This window comes from Uloborus diversus, chromosome 2 (genome assembly GCF_026930045.1).
Source record: "Uloborus diversus isolate 005 chromosome 2, Udiv.v.3.1, whole genome shotgun sequence".
Classification (NCBI taxonomy): domain Eukaryota; kingdom Metazoa; phylum Arthropoda; class Arachnida; order Araneae; family Uloboridae; genus Uloborus; species Uloborus diversus.
Window position 1 is genome coordinate 174,240,778 of NC_072732.1, and position 21,674 is coordinate 174,262,451.

The window sequence follows — 21,674 nt, forward strand, 5'->3', positions numbered from 1 at the left end:
ACTTGGCATGATTTTCTTGGCATCGATATATGGTGCGTAGGAGAAATAAATACTTGGAACGCTTTACACAACATTGCAAAAAATATGCGAAAATTTTATTCCTTTCCACCCCTTTTTTTTTTTTTTGTAAATTTTTATTTTATTGCATGTACAAAAATCAGATCATCAGCATATCGGCTTGATGAAATTAGTTCATAGTATACTTAAAAACCAAATTTTCAGCACTTCTTCGAAGAAAAGTAATCTATATAAATAAAACAAAGAATCTGTATGTATATGTTTGTTCCCTATACAAATCCACAGTTCACGTCCAATCTCGACCAAATTTGGCAGGGAGGTTTTTGGACACCCGAGAAGGAACGTAGCGGGTCGTTAAGTATTAGCAGTGATTGTAAGTAATTTCGTTATAACAGTATTTTTATAGTGTTCAATCAGAAATATGGATGAAGGAAAGGACGGTTTTCCCCTATTCATTAGTTTTTTCAGAAAAATACTGAAACACGTCAACTTTAGTTTGTTTAGTCTTTTCACATTTTCAACTAGTGTTTGAATTTTTGTAACTAAAAAGTTTCAAGTACAAGAATATATTATAACCTTTAATGTCCAAATTATCCAATATTTCGGGACAAATTTCACCCCATTAAAGGTGTCTGTTGCAGATAATAAAAAAAAACATAGCTTTAATATTTTTAAGCGTTCTATCGATGTGCAAAGTTTGGATAAGAAGGAAAATAAGTCAATGTACACACAGTTTCTCGAAAAGAAATTTAAAAACAAATGAAAAAAAAACGCGAATGTTAAAAATAGGAAACTTTCTTGCATTTGTATTTGCGTTACTCCCTGAAAATTAAATCCTAATGTAACTGGTACTTTATTTGTTTTATGATTTAAAATAAATATTTCTATGTCGATATAAAAATACTTTCGAAAGAAAATTCACTCGTGATACTAGTCGTCGTTTTATGCAACATTTATTTTATGCCCGATAAAATATATATTGATATTGTAAGTGCTCCAATAGTCGGCCACAAGGATATGAAACTGCTTATAAATAGAATATGTATAACTTAAAATTCGGATATGATGCATTCTCACGTTCCTTCACCTATCCCCAATTATCATCCAATAACAGTGAAATTGTAAGTCCTTTTTATTAAATAGTAATGAGTCATTTAAAAAAAAAATGGCAAGCCCATCATCCTAGTTTGATTCTGCTTTTTTTTTTTTTTTTTTTGAGAAGACACATCATCTTTAAATGTTAAGTACCCTTCTTTTTTTCATTCTACTATAAATTTGCTTTTACTTATGTTTTAATGCATTGAATAACGTAACATTTCAATTAAAAAATAAAATCCTTCTTAGACTCAATTATTTTTAGAGGGGTGGCCAACCTCGGGGTACTGAATTCTTATGCATTTCCCAATAGTCGGCCATGGCAGATTGAACACTGGTTCTATACTGTGTGGTTGATTTACTCAGTAATCGACTGCGTGCTTAATATGGACTGTCTAATGTTCATAAAGTAATATTTAACATAAAGTATTGACACAGCGGCAATTTAGCTGTTTTGAGTAAAAACTCCTTTTTTAACGTTATTTCTTCAAAAGAAAAGTTTAAATTTTGTGCCTGAACTTCTTTTGAAAGAAAGAGTCGATTCATCATTTTACTGCTTCTAATTTTGATTTTAGTTTAGAATTCTAAAAAACATGGTTGAAAACAGGCTGTAAATTCAGTCCGTCGTTGCGTTTAGAATATAAATTCTAATACACAATTTGTCATTAACAAAAGGTTATTTATTGGTTCTTTTTAAATCAAATCATGATGCGTTTATGAAAGTAATAAAACAAATGATCAAACTGCAATTAGTGTTTAATCAGCAATAAATAAACATCTCCATTGCAAGGAATTAAGAGGTAATACCACTTCAATAGTTACGTTAGCTCAAATTGTTTCAATGAGCGTAAAACCTGCGATTATTTTTTCTATTGCTTATTTTGTTAAACTATTTGCTTCTCCAAAGGTTCAAGAAACATATATTCTGTTCAGACTAGTTATTCGAAACGTTGGTACCACTTTTTATTAATACTTCAAATCAAATAGTTAATTCATCGGAATTTTTACACAAGGAAATCAAAATGTACTTCTTGTTTAAAACTCTGCTGAGTTTCATGAAATACACCGCCAGCTCAGTCATTCCATCCGAAGACTACAGTTTTGTGCTTATTAACACTCATTGGGCGATAACTTACTGAAAATATGCTGAATTTGTCTTAAAAAACCTGGTTTCAAAGTTTCATTACGTTGCTACCAACTCCATTTTAGTTTATTCATTGTTTATTAATGTTCTTGTTGAAAGCTGTAAAATTTTCTTCATGACATTCCCATTTCTCAATTTCAATTCACCCTACATACATACCCGTCATTTGGGCAATCAGCGAGGGGAGTGCAATTGAGCCCCCCCCCCCCCTCCCTCAAAAAAACTTTAGAAAGACGGACCTGCCAACAAAATTCGTCTTACTCCAGTTCGTTCACAACAAAAGTACAGTTTTTGTATGATAAATTTTGCTTTAGATGTGCCTACGATTGCCAATCTTTAAGTGCTTTTCGAACGGATTTTTACTTGCTTTGTTTTGATGTGAAATTGTTTTCAAAAATATAATTTAAATTTTATGTTCCATATATTGAAGTTTCGTTCTAATGAACATGGACACATGGTTCTAATGAAATGTGTCAATCATGTCGATCATTTACTCACTCTTTATCGATCATGAATTTTATCAAATCATGTATTGAGTCCTTGTCTTAGTATACACAGTCAATACAGAAACTTTTTGCGCCTGGATGGAGGAATCCATGTTCTTATGTTTTCAAAATTCCTTTCTCAAAAAAAAAAAAAAAAAACGGGTCTTTTCCATTCGTTAATTTCTATTTTTGCAGCATATGATAACTACTACTTCAGTAAGTGATGTAGAAGATAGATAATAAAAAATGTATTGCATGTGATGCACATCCAAACTGGTTGCTAATTGAGAATATAAACATAGATGTTACGAAGACATCAAGAATGCAGAATTCTTCCGTAATTATTAGAACAATTAATTTTATAAGTACATTGCTGCGCTTTAAGTTTCACATTCAGTTTTATTTAAATTTATCCACTCATACCCCATAAGAGTAATGAAAATTAAACGGCCTACTGGGCTCATACATTACCGAGCACTAGATTTCTGTGGCCGACTGCTGGAGCATATTCTCGTATTAACAGTAAGTTAGTTTTTAAAATAAAAATGCTTTTTTAACCCCCGACACACAAAGGAAGGGAGTTATAAGTTTACGTGTCTGTGTATCTGTGTACCTGTGCGTCTGTCTGGCTCTTTAGCGCCTAAATGGATGGACTGATTTTGAAAAAAAAAAAAATATTTCCAAAGGAGAGTTGATCGAGAGTGTTCTTAGCTAGGTTAAATCTTTGGATGACATTAATTAACAAAGTTATTAATTAAAAACCTCCAAAAGGTTTTTCGCAATTATTGCAGTGAAAACATAGTTAAATTTTTTTTTTAATTTAATACCAAAAAAAAGAGAATTTTTCTCCGCGTCTGATAGAATTTGGAACATCCATGTTTCATAGAATTTGAAATATAACTTTTTTTTAAAAGCAGATTTTAATGACGGTTAAGCCCTTTATTCACGCGATTGATAACCGAATCCATTGCTGGCCGACAAGGAAATAAAACGCAATGATTTAAAAATTTTATCTGTTGCCAGTTTCTATTTATAGTGAAACCTATGTAAGTTGACCACTTGCTGTGCACTACTTTTGCAGGCAACTTAAACAGGTAGTGAACTTATAGAGGTTGAATTATATGATATAGATCTAATTCGGTGCCTGAAAACAGCGGTCAACTTAGACAGGTGGTCAACTTACAAGGGTGGTCAACTTTACAGGTTTTACTGTATTAGCAAATAAAATACTTGACATTGATTTTGAATAATATAAGGCTTTTAAAATTATTTTCAGTTTTCCCTCTTGATTCTACAGTTGCGATTCAGTAGGGTTTTTTTTTTTTTTTAATATTATCGTTGTTTCTTAAACAATTTAGTGAATCATTATCAGAAAGGAAAATCCTTATGTCTTACAATGTTTCCCCCCCCCCTTTTTTTTCTTGTGTTTTTGCTGAAATTTATATAGGTCAACATAAAACAGCAATCGATCTCTTAAATGGCTGACTACTGGAGCTCTTACCCTATTTAATGCAATAAAAAAGTATTTTGTGAACATATCGTCACGTCAGAGCAACAGTAAGATATCTAATCCCAGAAATAACAGTAAAATATCTTACTGTTGCTCTGAAGCGACGCTATGTGGGTTTACGAAATTTAAAATAAAGAATAAAGTAAATTCAGTATTACTTACCTGCAAAGTCCTTTGAAAAGCCAAAAGAATGATTTTTTGTTTATAATCAACAGACACTTTTTAGTTTAGAAAACTATGCAAAAGTAATAAATATATAATTTTAGTTTCTGCTTAGAGGTGGGAGAAATCATAGTTGCCATGTTAGAAAGAAGGTTTTAGTTAATGAAGATTTTATTAATCAAAAAGCAACACGGTGTTAAAATTGAATTCCCTTTTTAATTCGTAGAAAATTTTGAATGTATCGCAGTAGTCCAAAGCATTGTTAAAATCTGTCCAAGAAAATTTGTAAATGAAATATATGCAAAATTTTTAAATTTAGAGAAACCCTAAAAAATGCACGATGAATTCTACATCAACTTCTAAGTAAGAATATATTGCAGCTCTGTTCAAATATCTACCTAGAAAGCTAGCAATTCAAATTTTAGTAGGTCAGTGTAAATCAAAGTTTGTAAAGTCAAGCTTTATCATTTTTTTTAAATATTTGGCATATCTATAGTTAGTTCAAAATCAAATATAATGTGAAATTAAATATATTCTCATGATTCTTTTTCAAGGGAGAACTGTTTCGTTTATACTTTCGTTAATGTTTTTCTGCCTGAAACAAAAATTATTTTTATTTTTATATAATTAATTGTATCACAATTTGGTAATCTTTTGAAAAAGTGTTTATAATTTATTTTTATGTACGAAGATCATAATTTTCACGAGTGAAAAGATGTAGCATTTAACATGAAATATTACGATCTTGAGAAGTAAAAACTTTTTTTTTTTTTTTAAATTTCCTTTCATCTCTCAGTTACAAAAGATTCTCCGACTTCTAAGCCATATTATGCAATGAAAAGGAGCGTAAGAGTAACAATGTGACCACATTTTTCGAAGCTAACTTATCCCCGACACTCTGGGATATAGTACAAAGGCGCCAAAGGTCATATTTAAGAAAAGAAAACGTTTGAATAATGTTGGCACTGTTAGTAGCATACGTTTACTACCAATTTACTCAGGCAGTTTTTTGCTTGTCGTTTAAGTTTGCAGACGATTATGAACAATTTCTTTTTTATTTTCATAAAATAAAAAATTGATTTGGGGTGAAACATTCTGCATTTCAAAATGATTTATAATATTATTAATGGATGTAAAATACAGAAACAAGTTTTGGAGAAGACTTGTTGATTGTAAACCTATCCAGTAATTTCGTTCGCGCTTCAATTTTGTCTAGTTTGAAGTTCGTTAATATATTTTTTTTTTTTCATTTTGATTGCAAGTTTTTCTTGTTATGTGTTTCTGTTCATTTTTAAAACCTTTCTAAATGCCTTGTACTCTATCCCAGAAAGCAGAGGTTCACACATCATTTAACATTTCAAGATTATGAGTTCAAAAGATGTATTATCTTGCTACAGTAAAAGAAAAAAAATAATCAATAAATAAATTAGGATCTGAAGTGAAGAGAAGAGAAATAAGCAAAGAATTTTCCAGATCAGTGATTCCAACCATAGAATTTAAAAGAATGAGAATGATAAGCCACGCCAAGTTAACAGAAATATTAATGTACTTTTTTACTTATATATGTTAAAATTATTTGTTGTTAAAGTTTTGCGAATCCTTTGACAAAAAAAGATGAGAACAGATACTGCAATTAAGTAAGTAATTAGAATCATCAACGTATAAATATTGCCTTTTTACGAGGTTTATACAATAAGAACAAGCGGAAGAATGAAAAAAAGTTGCGTAAAGAATTCAAGTTAGAAGTAAGTTTGAAAATTGAGTATATACAAGGATAAGAATAGATATGGCGTTTACTGAGCAAAAGTTGAATGTATTTTTTTCAAAATTATCTTCATAATTTGTTTATTTCTTTTTTTTTTAAAACTTTTTTCCCCCAGGGGAGAAATAATCTTCATTGTGGAATGCAAATTATTTTTAATGCATTGATATTTTTTCCTTTCGTTTTTCTATTATTTTCTTTCTTTTTTTTCCTTAGTTTATTAAAATAGAGCAATACTCTCTTAACATAACTAAAAAACGGCAAAATAAATGTGCATTTCCAAAACTGGATTGATGCATAATGCGTCATTAATATATATATATATATGATCTGTTAAGTGCAAATTTTTCGATTTTGATCACTTTTTACGCCACCCTACCCGTATGATAGACCCAAATCTTCTAAAAACCTTTATAAACGTGCTAAGTTAATTTTATTTCTGATTTTAAAGAAATTTTCAAAAAATCTGAATTAAGCTATCAAATAATAAGTTTCAACGTTGTATTTTATTCATAACTAGCGGAGACTCAAAATTTAGTTCTCGACAAAATTTTAAATCATTTTATCATTTTTCTTTACTTGGTTCTCAAAAAGTAACCTCTAAGAAAGTGCTACTTTCAAAGAGCCATTCAACTAATAAACATAAAAAGTCGTTCCGAACTTAATTTATTACATAAACTGAAATTTCCAGTTTAACAATTCCAGAATAACAATCGGTATGGTATACTCGGAAAAAAGTTGCAAATTCTAAATATTGTTGATGCAAAAACAAGTTTTAACTTTGCGAATTCGCTTTGAATTTGAGTCTTAGAAGTTCACTGGCTGCTTACAGAAGCTGTCACAGCTTAGGGTTGAAATTATACTGATTAAAAATATTACATTGCATAAATTTACTTTTCTGCTGTAGTTTAATATTAAAACTCAGTGAAGTGACGTAGTCTTTGGTGGAAAAAACGAGAAATGGATACTGACTTACAATCAACTCAACTGTCCATTTTGTTTCAATTAAGAATATTTAAATTTTGAATGAAGTTCAAATTAAAAATTCAACGTATAGTTAAAAATATAGTTAATAGATATACAGTTTATCTTTACAAAAAAATATTTTTGATTTATAAAAAACCTTATGCATTTATTTTGTCACAATGAAAAAAATAAAATATTGTATTTCACTTTGCAGATTTTCTCTCTGAGTTTGTGAAGATTTCGGGCGCAACTCTTCCTTTTTTCATTTTTGTGAAAATAAAACAGCTGGACAGCGAGAAGCATTTGAACGGAAACATGTTTACTACTTTGTACAATACTTCTTATGTCTCACAGTGTATTTATTTTCTTAAACGTGTGATCAATAAAAGTATTTATTACAGACACCTTTTGTTTTGTCAGTAAATAAGTGGATTATTTAGCTTTCATTATTCTCCTAAACAAAATTAAAAATGCAGTACTAACAATAAACTACAAACCTAGCATATCATCAAAAAACACTTCCGCATTACACACATTGTCTAATTTTGAGTACATGACCTATGTAGTTGAACTCTTACTTTTATGCAGAAACAGAAGACGAAAAAAAAATTTTTTTTTAAGCTATAATTTTTATTTAAAGCATACGTTGGAAATATTTTGCAGACAAGCGTTTTGTTGTAACAAGGGATCTCTTTATTGAAACAAACAATTATGAGCTTCGTGATGTAAGAAGTCCGATTTAAACAGAGTTCTTAGATTTCGAAGATCACAATTTTGATGCATTCATAAAAAGAGTCCTTGCGACTCCAAAACACATGTCAGTAATATGTTTGACACTTGTGCTTTATTAAAAATTATTATCTCATTTATTACCAAAATCGTGTCGACTTTGATTCAGTTGGTTCTTTCCGCAATAGGTAAAGATAAATATAAAAAAAAACTGTCCAGGAAAGTCTATTTGATAATTTCATTTAGTAAATGTAAAACAAAAAATGTGACTCTTTTGACGATTGAAAGTGTAACGAATGACACAGGCCCTCTACAAATGGATCTATTTGCAGATGCATTTTTTAAAATTTAAAACTTAAAAATGAAATCATGCATGAAAGCTAATTTCGCCTTGCTTTATATTTCTAAGAACACAAAAAATTTTCAACAGTTTGAGATAGCTATCTTTATTTTACGCTGCGAACTAATCAAATTACACTTTCCCTCACGAAGTTTTTAAAGAGCAGAAAAAAAAAACTGTAAAAGATGAAGTCTTTGACTGTAATAATTCATATAATGAATCATTCAAAGTGAAGCACTTAGACATTCTTTTTACAAAAACGAAACAATCTATATTTGATTCTTTTTGCGTGAATTTTCATGCATAAATGCATATCATAGATATTTAAAAAATAATATAATAGATAAAGTAAATAGTTTTAAAAGACAAGTAATGTCTAAATTTTAACATACGTTCTAATCAGAAAAATTTGCTAATAAAAGTTACAATATGTGTGACCTTATGCTTCTTTTTGAAAACATTCCCTTTTTTTTGGATGGTTTATAAATTTAACGATTCAACTAACAGCGGGGCTTGATCATTCTATATACTTTTGATGCAGTTACAAAATTTATTGAAATAGAATAATGTGCTTCAGACACAAAAAAATATAAAGAACTACATACAATAATTTTTATTTTGGGAAAAAAAGAAAAAAGAAAAACAAAGCGACGTGAAAATTTTTACCTTTAAATTCAACATCAATAAAAACCTAGCAAACAAAAATAAAAACTCCGGTTGGCAACCACTGGTCTAGGACAACTACTACTAATATTCTGTGAAAATCTTCCGTAAAGATTCTGCACCCCTCACCTTAGAAAAATGAGGTGGCTTAACTTCGGCTCCAACTACAGGTTCTTCTTCAATAACAACTTCTTTTTTCGGTTTTGGGCCATCATGAGGTTCTTTCTTTATTATAGGTTTGGGAACAATTTTAGAAACAATTTCCACTGGTGAAGAAGACAACTTATCTGACGCATGCTCAACAACCGTTTCATATTTTTTCGTGATTGAAATTTCTTCTTTTGAGTACGAAGTCCGAGTAGTAGTAGATGATTCGGTAGAATAAAAAGAAGATGGTCCTAACGCCGTCTGACAAGAAGTGCTAGAAACTATCTTAGAATCAGTTTCTACGAGTTTGCTGTCCGTTGCACATGGTGGGGTTTCCGTGGCTGAAGACTTAGTTTCTATCGTGTTCTGGATACCTGTGCTAGCAGTAAAAACTGGTGGGGCATCTGTGGATGAAGATTTTGTTTCAACCATCTTTTCGGTTTCTGTACTAGCAGTAACACATAATGGAGCATCGGTTGATGAAGATTTAGTTTCCATAGTTCTTTCTGTGATCGTGCTAGCAGTGACACATAGCGGTGACTCTGTTGATGAAGACTTAGATTCAAAGGTTTTTTGGGGAGATAAATTGATGTCAGGGGGTTGTACTTTTCGCCACATTTGCTTGGTTTCCGTTGGCGGTTTCCAAACAGGAGCAAATTTCGTTTCTGGCTCTTCTTGTTTTTGCACGTACTCTACTGGTTTAGGAACAAATTTAGAAGGCGTAGGAACGTAAGCAGTTTTTTGAGTAGACATAGAGGTTGACGAGGAAAAGGATTTAGATTCCGATATAAATGTGTTCTGTTTCACACTCGAGAATGACTCGGTCGTTTTCATTTCGGAATCGAAGCCGTTCTGAAGCACTGGTTGAAACGTTTGGCTTTGTGACGCGATTTTTATGCTTTTTTCTGCCGTTTGAGATATTTTATTTAAGTCTGGCTGAGAAAATTTCATGATGGATTGCTTAACAAAACTCTCGGACATCGAAGATACCCCAGGAGCATTTCCAAATATCGTTTCAGTTGGAAGTTGCTCAGGAATGGAAATTTCGGAAACAACAGGTACCATCTCAGTCTGTGCAGGAAATAGTTCTTCGATAACATCTGGAACAAGGATAGGCTCTTGAGCTTCGGTAATCACAGATGAGATAGGTTCTGGTTTCGGTTGAGTCCATACCTTGGCTGACACTGCTGGTATAGGAGGAGGTGATGGTGTTTTCATTGGAACTTGTTCTATGGCTGTTACTTTCTCAGGAGCTATTTGATAAGGTTCAAGCTTTGATCCCTGGTTTAGAGATATTTTGGTAAACATCTGAAAAACAAAGAATCAAGAGTCATTACACGAGAACACGTTCTGAAAATTAGTTAAGTAAATTTATTTTTTAAATATTTGGCGGTTATTTAATAAAGTGTTTTCAAAAAATTAAGCCAGAGAAGTATTAAGGAGCACCATTTTGTTTCTTTTCAGCCCTTAAAAAGAGTATTTATTTCACACTATTTTAAATGTAATATGATTTAAAAAATATTAGATGCACATGCATACATAGCAGACTGTCGCGCAATATGATCGACCATGGGAAATAAAAGTTGGAAATGATACACAATCTTTGCATTTGTTTTAGTTCAGAAATAGGACGACCATTGCAAAGTGCTTACATTAACCTCTTTGTCATTACTCTTTCTATTTAGTTTTAATTTATTTAATAGCCAAGAACAACAAAATTACCCTGTATTTACTCCTGAAAAAAAGATTTGATTTTTATCGAAAAAAAAACTGCTTTTCAAAAACAATTAAAATTTGAAAGAAATAATCTAAAATGTTTTACTTGAGAATAATGTAATGAACAGACCAACTCAAAGAGTCCTGAACCATGTTGCAATTACCAAACTTTTTTTAGTGAGAAATATGAAGTTTTTTTGTTGCTAAAACATGTATGGGAATTATCTTTTTCTTTACTACTTGTATTTATTACATCTACTGCATGCGTCTTTTGGATACAGCTGAATGCTATTTAGCTATTATCCTGGATAAAAAAATTATAAAAAAGAATAAAACCAAACAAAATAAAAACGATGCAACATAGAATTTTAACTTACATTAGTCACGAACATTATAATTAAAAGTTGTAAATTAAGTTGTAAAGTAAATTAGTATTTATTGATCTGTGATGATCAAGCTATAAGAGAAAAAAAAATGCATTCCCAAATTAACAGAATTTTAAATGCACACAAAAAGCGTTTTGCTAAGTGTATTTTATTCATATGCTTTTTCTTTACCTACTTTTCTGATAATCACAAAAAATCGCAGCGGGGAAAAAAACCCGAAATAGAACGCAAAACTAGACTACATTCTTGCATATATTGATAAACATAAAACTGAAATGGCCTTTTCTAAGCCAAGACTACTCTAATGACATTTGAGGCAATAATTCAATTGAACTCAAAGTCATTTAACCGCAATAACATTTTAAGCTCCAAAGAAAACACCCAAGTTTGATTTGGACAAATTAATTAATATATCACAGTTACAAAAAGCACCTCATTTATTGTATGTTAGTCTTTTAGTCATAAAAATAACTTAAAAATGCAACTGTATTTCTCTAAAAGAAGTGTTAATTTACAGAAATCGCAACTCAAGTCTATATTAATTAAAATTAACGTAACACGAGTATTTCGCAACATTAACTTTTCCTTTTTTGCTAAACTGCTTAGATACCAGCAGTTCCTACGATTTTTTTTTTTATAATCCGGACTAGTTTTTCTTATTTAGATGGTGTGACTGAATTTTAGATGACTAATGCATAGGCAGAAGAACGTTCAAACTACAACAAGAATTGAAAATTAATTAAAAATATTTTTAAATCATTATTAACTTTGTAAAAACGCATATTTAAGATACCGTACTACCCCGCATTATCCGGCATGCCGGAAAAACGTGAAGTTGGCCAGCATGCCAGAAAATTCGAATTTTCCGGCATGTCGTATAATTTGAGGTTTATTTTGAAACAAAACAAAAGTAAATTTCCCCATTCAGTTCCAATCAGAAAACAAACCACTGCAAGGAAAAAATAAATAAAACTCGAAAGTAACCTTCTTTCAAAAAAAAATGTGTGTATTGCATAAAATATGTGCTTGTTATTTATGGTAGGTAATTATTAATGGATTTAATAATAATAATAACGTGATACTAATAAGATATGTAATAACTGTAACTGTAACTTATATTCATTTTTAAGCTGAACATATATTTTTCATACTTCCTAATTTTTTCCTAATCTCTATTTTTCCAGCGTACCGGAAAGGACCAGGCAAATGTTATTGAAAATTTGGTGACCCACGAATTTTGTGGCACGCCGGATAATGCAGGGTAATACGGTAAATAATACAACAGTAAAACGTCTTCCGGTTTTGTTAGAAAGTGGAATAACAGTCAAACACATTTTTAAAGGTGTGTCAATTTCAAAAAAATAATAATAATAATATAATAATAATAATAGTAAAAAGTTCTTATAATGAGACATTATGAATTTTTGAAGGAAGCTAACTCTAAAAATAATAATAAAAACACTCTTTTAAAAATCAGAAAATTGAGGCATTTTGGTTTCAAACACAAAAGTGCGCTTACTTCTCTTTTTTGCTGTATAGACGAAAATTCCTGATATGAAATATGTTTTTCTTCGTCGGGACTTTTTTCTTCTTCAACTACTAAATCAGCAAGGCTCCTAGCTTCACCCGCAACATTCGACGCCACTACCGTATAGCTTCCAGAATCTTCCGGGAAAACCTGGAAAAGAAAACCACGTTACTTTCGTAATTACTTTTCGTTCGTATTAGTTTTAATGTTGATGGCAAAAAAAGGAATTAGATGCAACACTGAAAAACTCACACTAGCTGAATAAATACCTTTATACTTGAAGAAAAAAAAAACACGAAATAACAACCTTAAATTGAAAAAACAATTACAGATTAATGCAGACCCGTGTTTTGGGGAAACAAGGACCCTCTTTTTCAATGCAAAGTTCACTTACTTGCACTGAAAAAAAGGGTTTCTTGTAACCCTGAAATACGTGTCAGCAGTAATATGCAGTTTTATGCAATTTAACGTCATTTTTTCTTATTTTACACACAATAGTATTATGAAAAGTGATATAGTTGGTGTTCATTTCAAACGTAATACGGGTAATGAACAAAAATTACCGATCACGGTTTCATTAGTTGTACAAGAAAATTTTGCAAGTGTATATTTCTCGTGAACATCTAATCGTTAGTAAGGTTTTGGTCAGGATATCACGTACTACTTGTATAAACGTACAAACATTTAAAAAAAAATTGCAAGCAGCACAATGAAAATAACGCATAAAAATATAAAAAGCCAGAAACATATGCAAAATTTTGAAACTTTTGATGAGAAGACATTGGGTATGTTCGAATAGAGTAACCGGTGATTAACCAGGAACGTTCTAATAGAGTTACCGGTTGATGAAATCATCCTATAGACACTCACCGTGATGTCATCAAATCAACCTACCAGTGCAACCGGTTACTACCTACTGCATTTATCACTATGTTTTTATTTTGCATTTGTTCTAAAATGTTCATTTAAGAGTGATTTTAATGAAAGAAATCCTATTAAATTTTAAGCACACTGATAAATAATTGCATCAAATTTCATACCGTTTTCACTGCTTTAAAGGGTATTACAAAGAAAAAAAAACTGGTTATAAGTACGTTGTAATATAAAAAAATAACAGCTCGAACAATTTATCTATTCTGAAAAACAATATAACATTACAAAATGCAATACCAGCATGCATTTAGAAACCAACTGTCTTACACTCCATGAGATCTAAGTCTTAAAGAAACCCCTACCTCACTAATAAGCAATGTATGAATATTGCCGCTGGAAGACACACGGAAATACGGACTATCTTGAAGTTGGTTTCCATTCCTCAGCCACTTAACTTCGGGTTGTGGTACACCGGTCACTTCTACTTCCAATGTCACTCTGCTGCCTGATGGTACAATGGATGCTTGCAGTTTACGCTTGAACTTTGGTGCCTCTCGATAAGCTGTTAGAAATTTAAATGAAATTAGCTTGCTGTACAAATATTCAATTAAATTTATAAAATACAAGAAACTATTTCATTAATATAAATTGCACAGTAACTTTACAAAATACTAAAACTATATTTGAAAGCAATCATTTTACTGCTTTTAATGGATGTGTTTTCATGTTGATTAGAAATTATAAATGACGTTAAATTACAAATCTTACGCAGTGTTTAGTACTGTATACGCTGCAACACAATTCTTTGAAGAAGTTAAAAAAACACAATATGCATGTAAACAAAGAGGTCACTTTTACTAACCGTCGCCTCAAAGCAACAGTAGGATATCTTACTGTTATTCCTGGGATTAGATGTCCAACTGTTTCTCAGAAGCGGCGATATGCTTTTTATGTTGCTTAAAATATTTTTCAAAATGCAAAAATATGTCACTAGATTTTATGGCACTACCCAAAGAGCACCTTTTTTCAAAAAAGGTAAAATGAAACCTTAGAAGTAAAAAAAATAAAGTTTTAATGAATATGCGTTTAAAAAAGCTATGTTATACAAAAGATTAAGACTTACTTAATACATTGGCTTCTATCAATGTTTAATGTAGTTTCGAGTCAGTAAAATGTACCAAGCAATCAGGAATGTCAAATTTCTCCTCTACTTCGGCTGATTTTATAGGGTAGTTTTATTGGTGTAAGCTCACGTAAAATCATTTACTCTTTTTTTATTTTTAAATCAAACTATTCATGTCAATCTTATTTCAAAGATCTAAAGCTTGCGGTACAAATGCAACTGATGTAAAAATGTAGTTTAAAATGCGTTATTTTTCACTAAATTACGAACATTATTATAACATATGTAACATACATGTTAAGCACATCACATCAACAACTGAAGAGGTTGATAAAAAACATGATTAATAAATTTGGAAAAATGTAATGTAATTGTTAATATTAATCATAACGAGTTGGTATAAACATGATTAATCAGAAAAACACTTACGTTTTATTCGTACATCAGCTACACTCGTCGCCTTTCCAGCTTCATTTGAAGCAACGCAAGAATACCGACCGCTGTCGGATTCGGAACTTGTCAATACGAAAAGCGACGTACTATTTCCTCCGGTTTTTGATATCAAAACACCTGACTTGTTTCTTAACTCTACACCATCTTTAAACCACTGAATAGTTGGCTCTGGAACACCTGAAAAACATTGAGATTACAAACGCTTTACAATGATATAAAAACTTTTGTGTTAACCACAAATAAAAATAAATCCATCGTCTGAAAAAAAAAAATTCACTTCTAACACATTCTTGTATTTTATTGGTATGCCCCTTCCCGATATATTTTTCAGTAATTTATTAATTGTTTCTTGCTGCAATAAAAGATAAGTCTGCTTATTTTAGAATGTGTTTTGCTTGCTAGCCGGAAAATCCGGATTTTAGTTTATCCAGATTTCCTTTGGATATAATTAGCCTGAATAAACTAGGTTGTATTGTAGTGGCACAGGGGCAAAAATATATAATTAGTCTTTACTAATAGTAAAGCTGAAAGTTTGTGTCACTGGATGTCCGGATATCTGGTACGGGCATAATGCCTAGACCGTTCGGCCTATTTTTATGAAGTTTCGCACAAAATTAGTTCGTAGCATAGGGGTGAGCAGCTCGAAGCAATTTTTCGAAAATTGGATTTTGTTCTTTTTCTGTTCCAATTTTATGCCCATTTTTCACATAAATTTGATAAAATGAGGAAGAAACATTTTATTCACATTTTAAGTTTTAGGTCATTTGAAAGCTTGGAATTTTCGGCTTAAGATGAGGGTTTTTTTTCAAGTTTCTACGAGCATTAAGATAGATGTAGGAATTGTTTAGAGAAAACCAACATCTAAGGCTTATCTTCAGCAAGCCAAACGATTCTAAATCATTAAGCTCGAGAATAAAATCGAAAATAAAGATAAAAGTAAATTAAAATTGCATGTTGTGTCAAATTGTGTGTTGTGTAAAATTGTATTATGTCTTTTACTCTCATTATTGATTACTGTTTCGTTTTTTTTTTTTTTAAACGTGCTTATTTTGGCGTTCAATGCTTTTCTTTTATTGAAAAGGATTTAAATTGAAATATTTAAACTGTTAAGAAAAAGTCGTCTGCATTTATTTTCTTACTGTTTATGGAATCATGAATTCTTGAAATATTGCTATTACAACGATCTTTTTACTGTGTTTATTTTTCGAAAAATGTCTTATTTTACGTTTTAAGCAAAGGGAAAAACTTTCTTCCTCTTTTAAAATATTTCTTAGGCTTTTGCTGGTTTCTGTTAAACTACATACTAAGTTTTCAAATCTGCCAAAATATAAAAAGATCTTAAAAAAAAAAAAAAAAACTTATAGCGCATAGTAGACGTCCACTGAAAATATACAGGTAAATCAAATGACCTTTTAATATTCTACTACGGGCAAAGCCGTGCGAGTACCGCTAGTATTACATAAAAGAGAAAAAAGTTTTGCTGCGTAAGATAATATTTATAAAACTTATATAAATATTATCATTTATAAAAGTTTTATAAATATTATCATTACATTGAATATGACAGTATCACAGTAGAAAAAAAAATGTGTCGATAAACATACAACACAGAACAGTATTGTACTACAGTGTACTATTTACTAATTAGCCAAAATTTATTAAATACAAAACACTCGTTTATTTGCTTCTAAACTCATGATAAAGTTTTTTCTTGCCAAGTCTCGAATTTGTTTCAAGACCATTCCATCATGCAGGATTCAAATCATCTCGGACTAGTGGACGTTCAGATTACGGGGTTTTGGATTTCGGAATTTATACTGTATTAAAAAAATGTTATTGAAGTAACAAGAATATTTTGTCGTAAAAGTTTTAAACATCAAGTCATGCCGAAAAACGCAAAGAAAATAATACGCCATTCTTACCATCGTATTGAGCCTCTAAAAGTAATTTTTCTCCTTCAGTGACAACAGCTGTGGAAACTGGCTTAACAAATTTCGGAGGGGTGCTCGGTGTAGTTGGTAGTTGCTGATTGAAAGAAGACTCTTCGCGCATGACGAGTTCCTGACTTTGAAGAGATGAAAAAGAAGGAAATTCTGGTGGCTGAAAATCTATGTCCGTCACCTAGAAATACATTTAGAAATGGTGTTTACATTTTACAAATACTTTTCTTTATTTAAACACTACATTTAGATTTATTTATCATTGTTCTTGAGTAAGTTAAATAAACACACAATGCAAAGCCCAATTACTTCTAAATTGCTCCATCCAAACATCGAAATTTCATAATTATTTCGAGAAAAATCACTTATTATATTAGTTTGTTCTTCAATTGACAAACAAATTTTTAAAAATGCGTCATAAAAGCAAACGAAATGTTAAGAGAATGAAAAAAAGCAGTGGTAGTTAGTAGAGATTCAAAGGCAATTGGTGTAATCAACTGCTTATACTCTTTTATTGAATCTGCTAAACCAGAGGTACCCTGGGGTGCCGTGGGAAGAAGCGAGAGTTGTACGAAGTATGCTCAGTACCAATGTATACTATATACAATAGAGATAGACTAGGGTGCCGCAAAAAATTTTAATCTTCAAAGAGTGCCGCGAATCGAAAAAGTTTGGGAACCCCTGTGTGATACGAAAATTCCGCCTTATGAATGCGCACAGAAATAGCCTAAAGCAACGCAAATGTCGATCCTAAAGCCCTGGTTTCCTAGGAGCGAAGTCGCCGATCTTCGGCGTCTCTCTTCGCCGAGGGGAAAACTTCATTCTTCTGCGCATGCGCACCCGAGCTAAATCGACGTGAATGGCTTATCCGGAATCAATGACTTTGATTTCAGTGTCACGGCGAGGAGCGACGCCGAAGATCGGCGACTTCGTTCCTAAGAAACTGGGGCTTAAGCTTACGGAACAGATGCAATTGCTCTAGCTGCAAGCGCGGATACAGGGAAGGGGCAGTGCTGTAGTTGGGACGGACTGTGGTTCCAATTCCGTGGCAAAACCGAAAACATATTTGTGGGGACACCCTCCCCCCCCCCTCCCAATAAGGTTTTCAAGGATATCCATTCCACAGGAGCGAAGCCTCCGCACGTTGAAATCAAAAATCTATAAATCCCTTCGAAAATTCCAATGAGGTAGTCTGCACGATGAACACTCTCCCCTCTCGTATGCACCCCTGGGATCAGAATCATCCAAGGGAAGATGCGAGATCTAGCGTAGAATCAGAATAATTAGATTTATTCTACAATCTACAAGTAAAATTGAAAAAGGTGGAAATGGGATAAACCCCTCTTTACTAACTCTTTAAATATTTTTAAAATTATTGTTTTCATTTTTTTACTTGTACTTACCTCTGGCATTGAGCTTATAGTACTTGTTTGCATTATTGTTTCCTTTTTCGTCATAACCGTGGACTGTGCCCTAAATATGAAAAAAGGAAAAAAAAATACAGCATGTAAATATAAAAAAATATCACTGGTGATTACAATTACCCTAAATATACAACAACCTCCAAAAAGGATTTTAAAAACAGAACGAATCATCAACAGAAAACTCCAAACACTAGAGTACAGTTAATGAAACATGATTGTTATTTTTACTGTACAACTCAAAGTAGCAGCTCATGTAAAGCCCATGAGCTATAGCTGAATCTTCATTGTATTTTATTCATTATAAACAAATTATATGCTGCGCTTACGGATAAGATAGACCAGACGTAAACAAATAAATTGCCAGAAGGCTTGCCATTATGGCAATTCGGAGGAGTTTTTTGTTATTAAAAAGTCAACCAACAATATCTGCATTCGCCGTCAACTTGTAATCAGTTTGTTCTCACTTTAGCCAAACTGGGATTGACGTGGCTAAGTTGCGCATTTCTTTATTTACATCTAGTATACCTTTCCCTTGGATGCAATATAGCTATAATCCTAGATTTTAAGTGCTGTAAAACAGAGGAAATGCTGATATGAAACTGTTAAGATTTAAGAAAGATTACTCACCTCTGTTCGTTGAAATATGAATCTGATATTTCCACTGGCTCTGAAATGAAATTCATAAAAATTAATTTGTGACAAAAATCTTTAAATAAATATCGCCAAAGCTTCAGAATGTTAATGTAGGAAACCCCGCGATCTAAGAAGGCCTTGTATGAGCAATGAGCTATAAATTCTAAGAGAGGGAATTTGTGTGTTTTCTGCTTCAGCCATGGCAAAACAAGTGCTCTTAAGGCATTTAAATGTTTTAACTTCCAAAAGTTAAGCACAACGCAGTTTCGCAAAAGTTACGATAAGAAAATCACTTACTCTAATACGGAAGGAAATATCACCCCCCCCCCCCCACACACACACCAATGGCGAATGTTTAGCTAAGGTGCCTTTTAAAGTGAATTTCTGGGACCCCGTGGGAGAGGTTTTTAGGTACAACAGCAATAGGGGCCAGGCGAGTAAGGCGCTCGGTTCGAGAAAAGTGAGACAGAACTACTTTTTCAAAGTAAAATTCATGAATTTTAAAGTGCCCACAGCATGATCTGGCAAAACTGTGGACTATAAAAAATTGGGGAGCGGGGAATGGGGGGGGGGATCCTTTTTTCTATCACTATTAAAGTAAGAGCTTGAAAAACAGGTCTTTTCTGGAGTCCTTATGTTGCCAGTTTAGATTGGCTTCCAGAAATTAACAGTTTTCTTCCCATGCTTAACTTTTGACGTATTCATGTGTAATTCTGCTAAAAGTACTTGCCATGCATTTTTTAGGTTCATCATCTACTCAAGTTGGGACGGCAAATGTGAAATGTTCTGTCATACTTTTACGAAATTCAAACCAACAGTTTATCTCCTGACATACACTTAAATGAGATGCAAGCAACGAAACATTTTAGTTTATTCAGAAAAAAGTAATTATAAAATTTAGAGATACCTTCTATTGTAAGTAAAGCAGAAGTAGTTGCAATTCCAGCGTTGTTTTCAGCTACCGCCGAATATCTTCCAGAATGTTTCTTTTCCAAGTTCTTCAGAATCAACCAATGTTTCTTTCCATCTTGTCCGACTTCGTGGTGATGATCGTTCGGCACGGGTTTCCCAAGAAAGTTCCATCGAACCTGTTAAATAGTGATGGATAATGATATAATATCGAGGAAAGCCGTCAGACTCTAATGAGTAAAGTCTGTGGGCGGGGAGGGTGAAGCTTATTACAATGGGCTTTTAAAATTTTCAGCATGTGGCCACTTTCAGATATAAATTGACTAAAAAATTGTGGTCAAAAGAAAAAAAAACGATGCTAAATAATTATGAATTCTACAAAACGTTTTTTAATACAAGAAGTATTGATACAAAAACTTTAATCATTAGGCAAAAAAAAAAAAAAAAAAAATAGCGTGTTAAAAAAAACGATATTTATAACTTTGTATTCCATAAAATGTTTTTCAACATAAGTAGTAGTTGCGTAGCCTTATTTATTACTACACAAAAGAGTTGAAACCTTAAAATAAAAAAAATAAATGAATAAATAAATAAAAACGATGCTAAATGTTTAAAAATTCTATATGACAAGGGTTCCCAAACTTTTCCGATTCGCGGCGTTCTGTGAAGAATTTGAAACTTCTTAAAGCTCCCTCGTCCTACTTATTTTCCTGCGTATAATCCGCAGATTATCTGTTAAAAAAGGCAAAGTTTATGAGGTGCGGATTATACGCTGCCGCGGATTAACTGTGTGTGTGTGTGTGTGTGTGTGTGTGTTTTTTTTTTTTTTTTTTTTTTAAATACCAACGCTCCGATTCACCGATAGAGACCGTACGCCTACTGAATATTGTTTATTTTACATTGCTTGCATGTTCCTTCTCGCTGCCTGCCTGTATGTTGGTTATTTTACGTTGCTCGAATGTTCCTCTTACGTGATTCAGACCATGTAAAATAATCAACATTACAGTGAAGTAGGAAGTCATTTGCGCAAGATAAGACCGTTTGCTCCTTTGTCTTGACTCTGTTTTTCAAGTAATTAGCGTACTATAATCTTGATTTCATGAAGAAATCATTAAATATCGATTATATTTCAGATTAGTTTTAATTATGCCTTCAAAGTAATTACCTTTTCACGTTTTTAGTTTAGTTGCTCAAATGGTATATTTAATTCAAACTTTATAATTTTTTTCATCGTATTATTCGCGGATTATACGAAGCTTTTTTTCTTCAGGCCGATTTTAGAGACCTGCGGATTATAGACCGCTCGCAGATAATACGCAGGAAAATACGGTACATATTATTTTTACCGTCTCTCTCTGCGGCACCGGTGTCGTGGCACCTAGCTTGAGAGCCCCTGCAACATTATGTTTTTAATGTAGGTACAGACACATCAATAATTTATTTAACTAAAAAATTGCAGCGTTTGAGAAAAATCGATATTAAATAATTAAAAATTCTGCGAATTTTTTTTTAATAAAAGTAGTCGTACAGAAATCTTAATCATTGTTAACTAAAAGAATGTTGCTTAAATTACGATTTTAAATAATTATGAACTCTAGATAACGGTTTTCAATGTAAATATTTGTACAGAATCCTTATCAAACTAAGAAATTACAGCTTAAATAAACT

At 31.9% G+C, this 21,674-nt stretch overlaps 1 protein-coding gene across 2 annotated transcripts in view; it reads right to left on the reverse strand.

The window, feature by feature from the left end:
- Positions 1-8,811: 8,811 nt before the first annotated feature.
- LOC129216164 (muscle M-line assembly protein unc-89-like) overlaps positions 8,812-21,674 on the reverse strand; it is a 139,451-nt gene continuing 126,588 nt past the window's right edge. For both annotated transcript variants that reach the window (XM_054850335.1, XM_054850334.1), the window contains exons 32-39: positions 20,005-20,185; positions 19,092-19,131; positions 18,444-18,513; positions 17,023-17,221; positions 15,077-15,277; positions 13,887-14,086; positions 12,643-12,801; positions 8,812-10,329 (exon numbers count right to left, since the gene is read on the reverse strand). In XM_054850335.1, the coding sequence (XP_054706310.1) occupies positions 8,959-10,329; positions 12,643-12,801; positions 13,887-14,086; positions 15,077-15,277; positions 17,023-17,221; positions 18,444-18,513; positions 19,092-19,131; positions 20,005-20,185 (2,421 nt within the window). In that variant the 3' untranslated portion in view covers positions 8,812-8,958. The remainder of the gene's footprint in view (positions 10,330-12,642; positions 12,802-13,886; positions 14,087-15,076; positions 15,278-17,022; positions 17,222-18,443; positions 18,514-19,091; positions 19,132-20,004; positions 20,186-21,674) is intronic.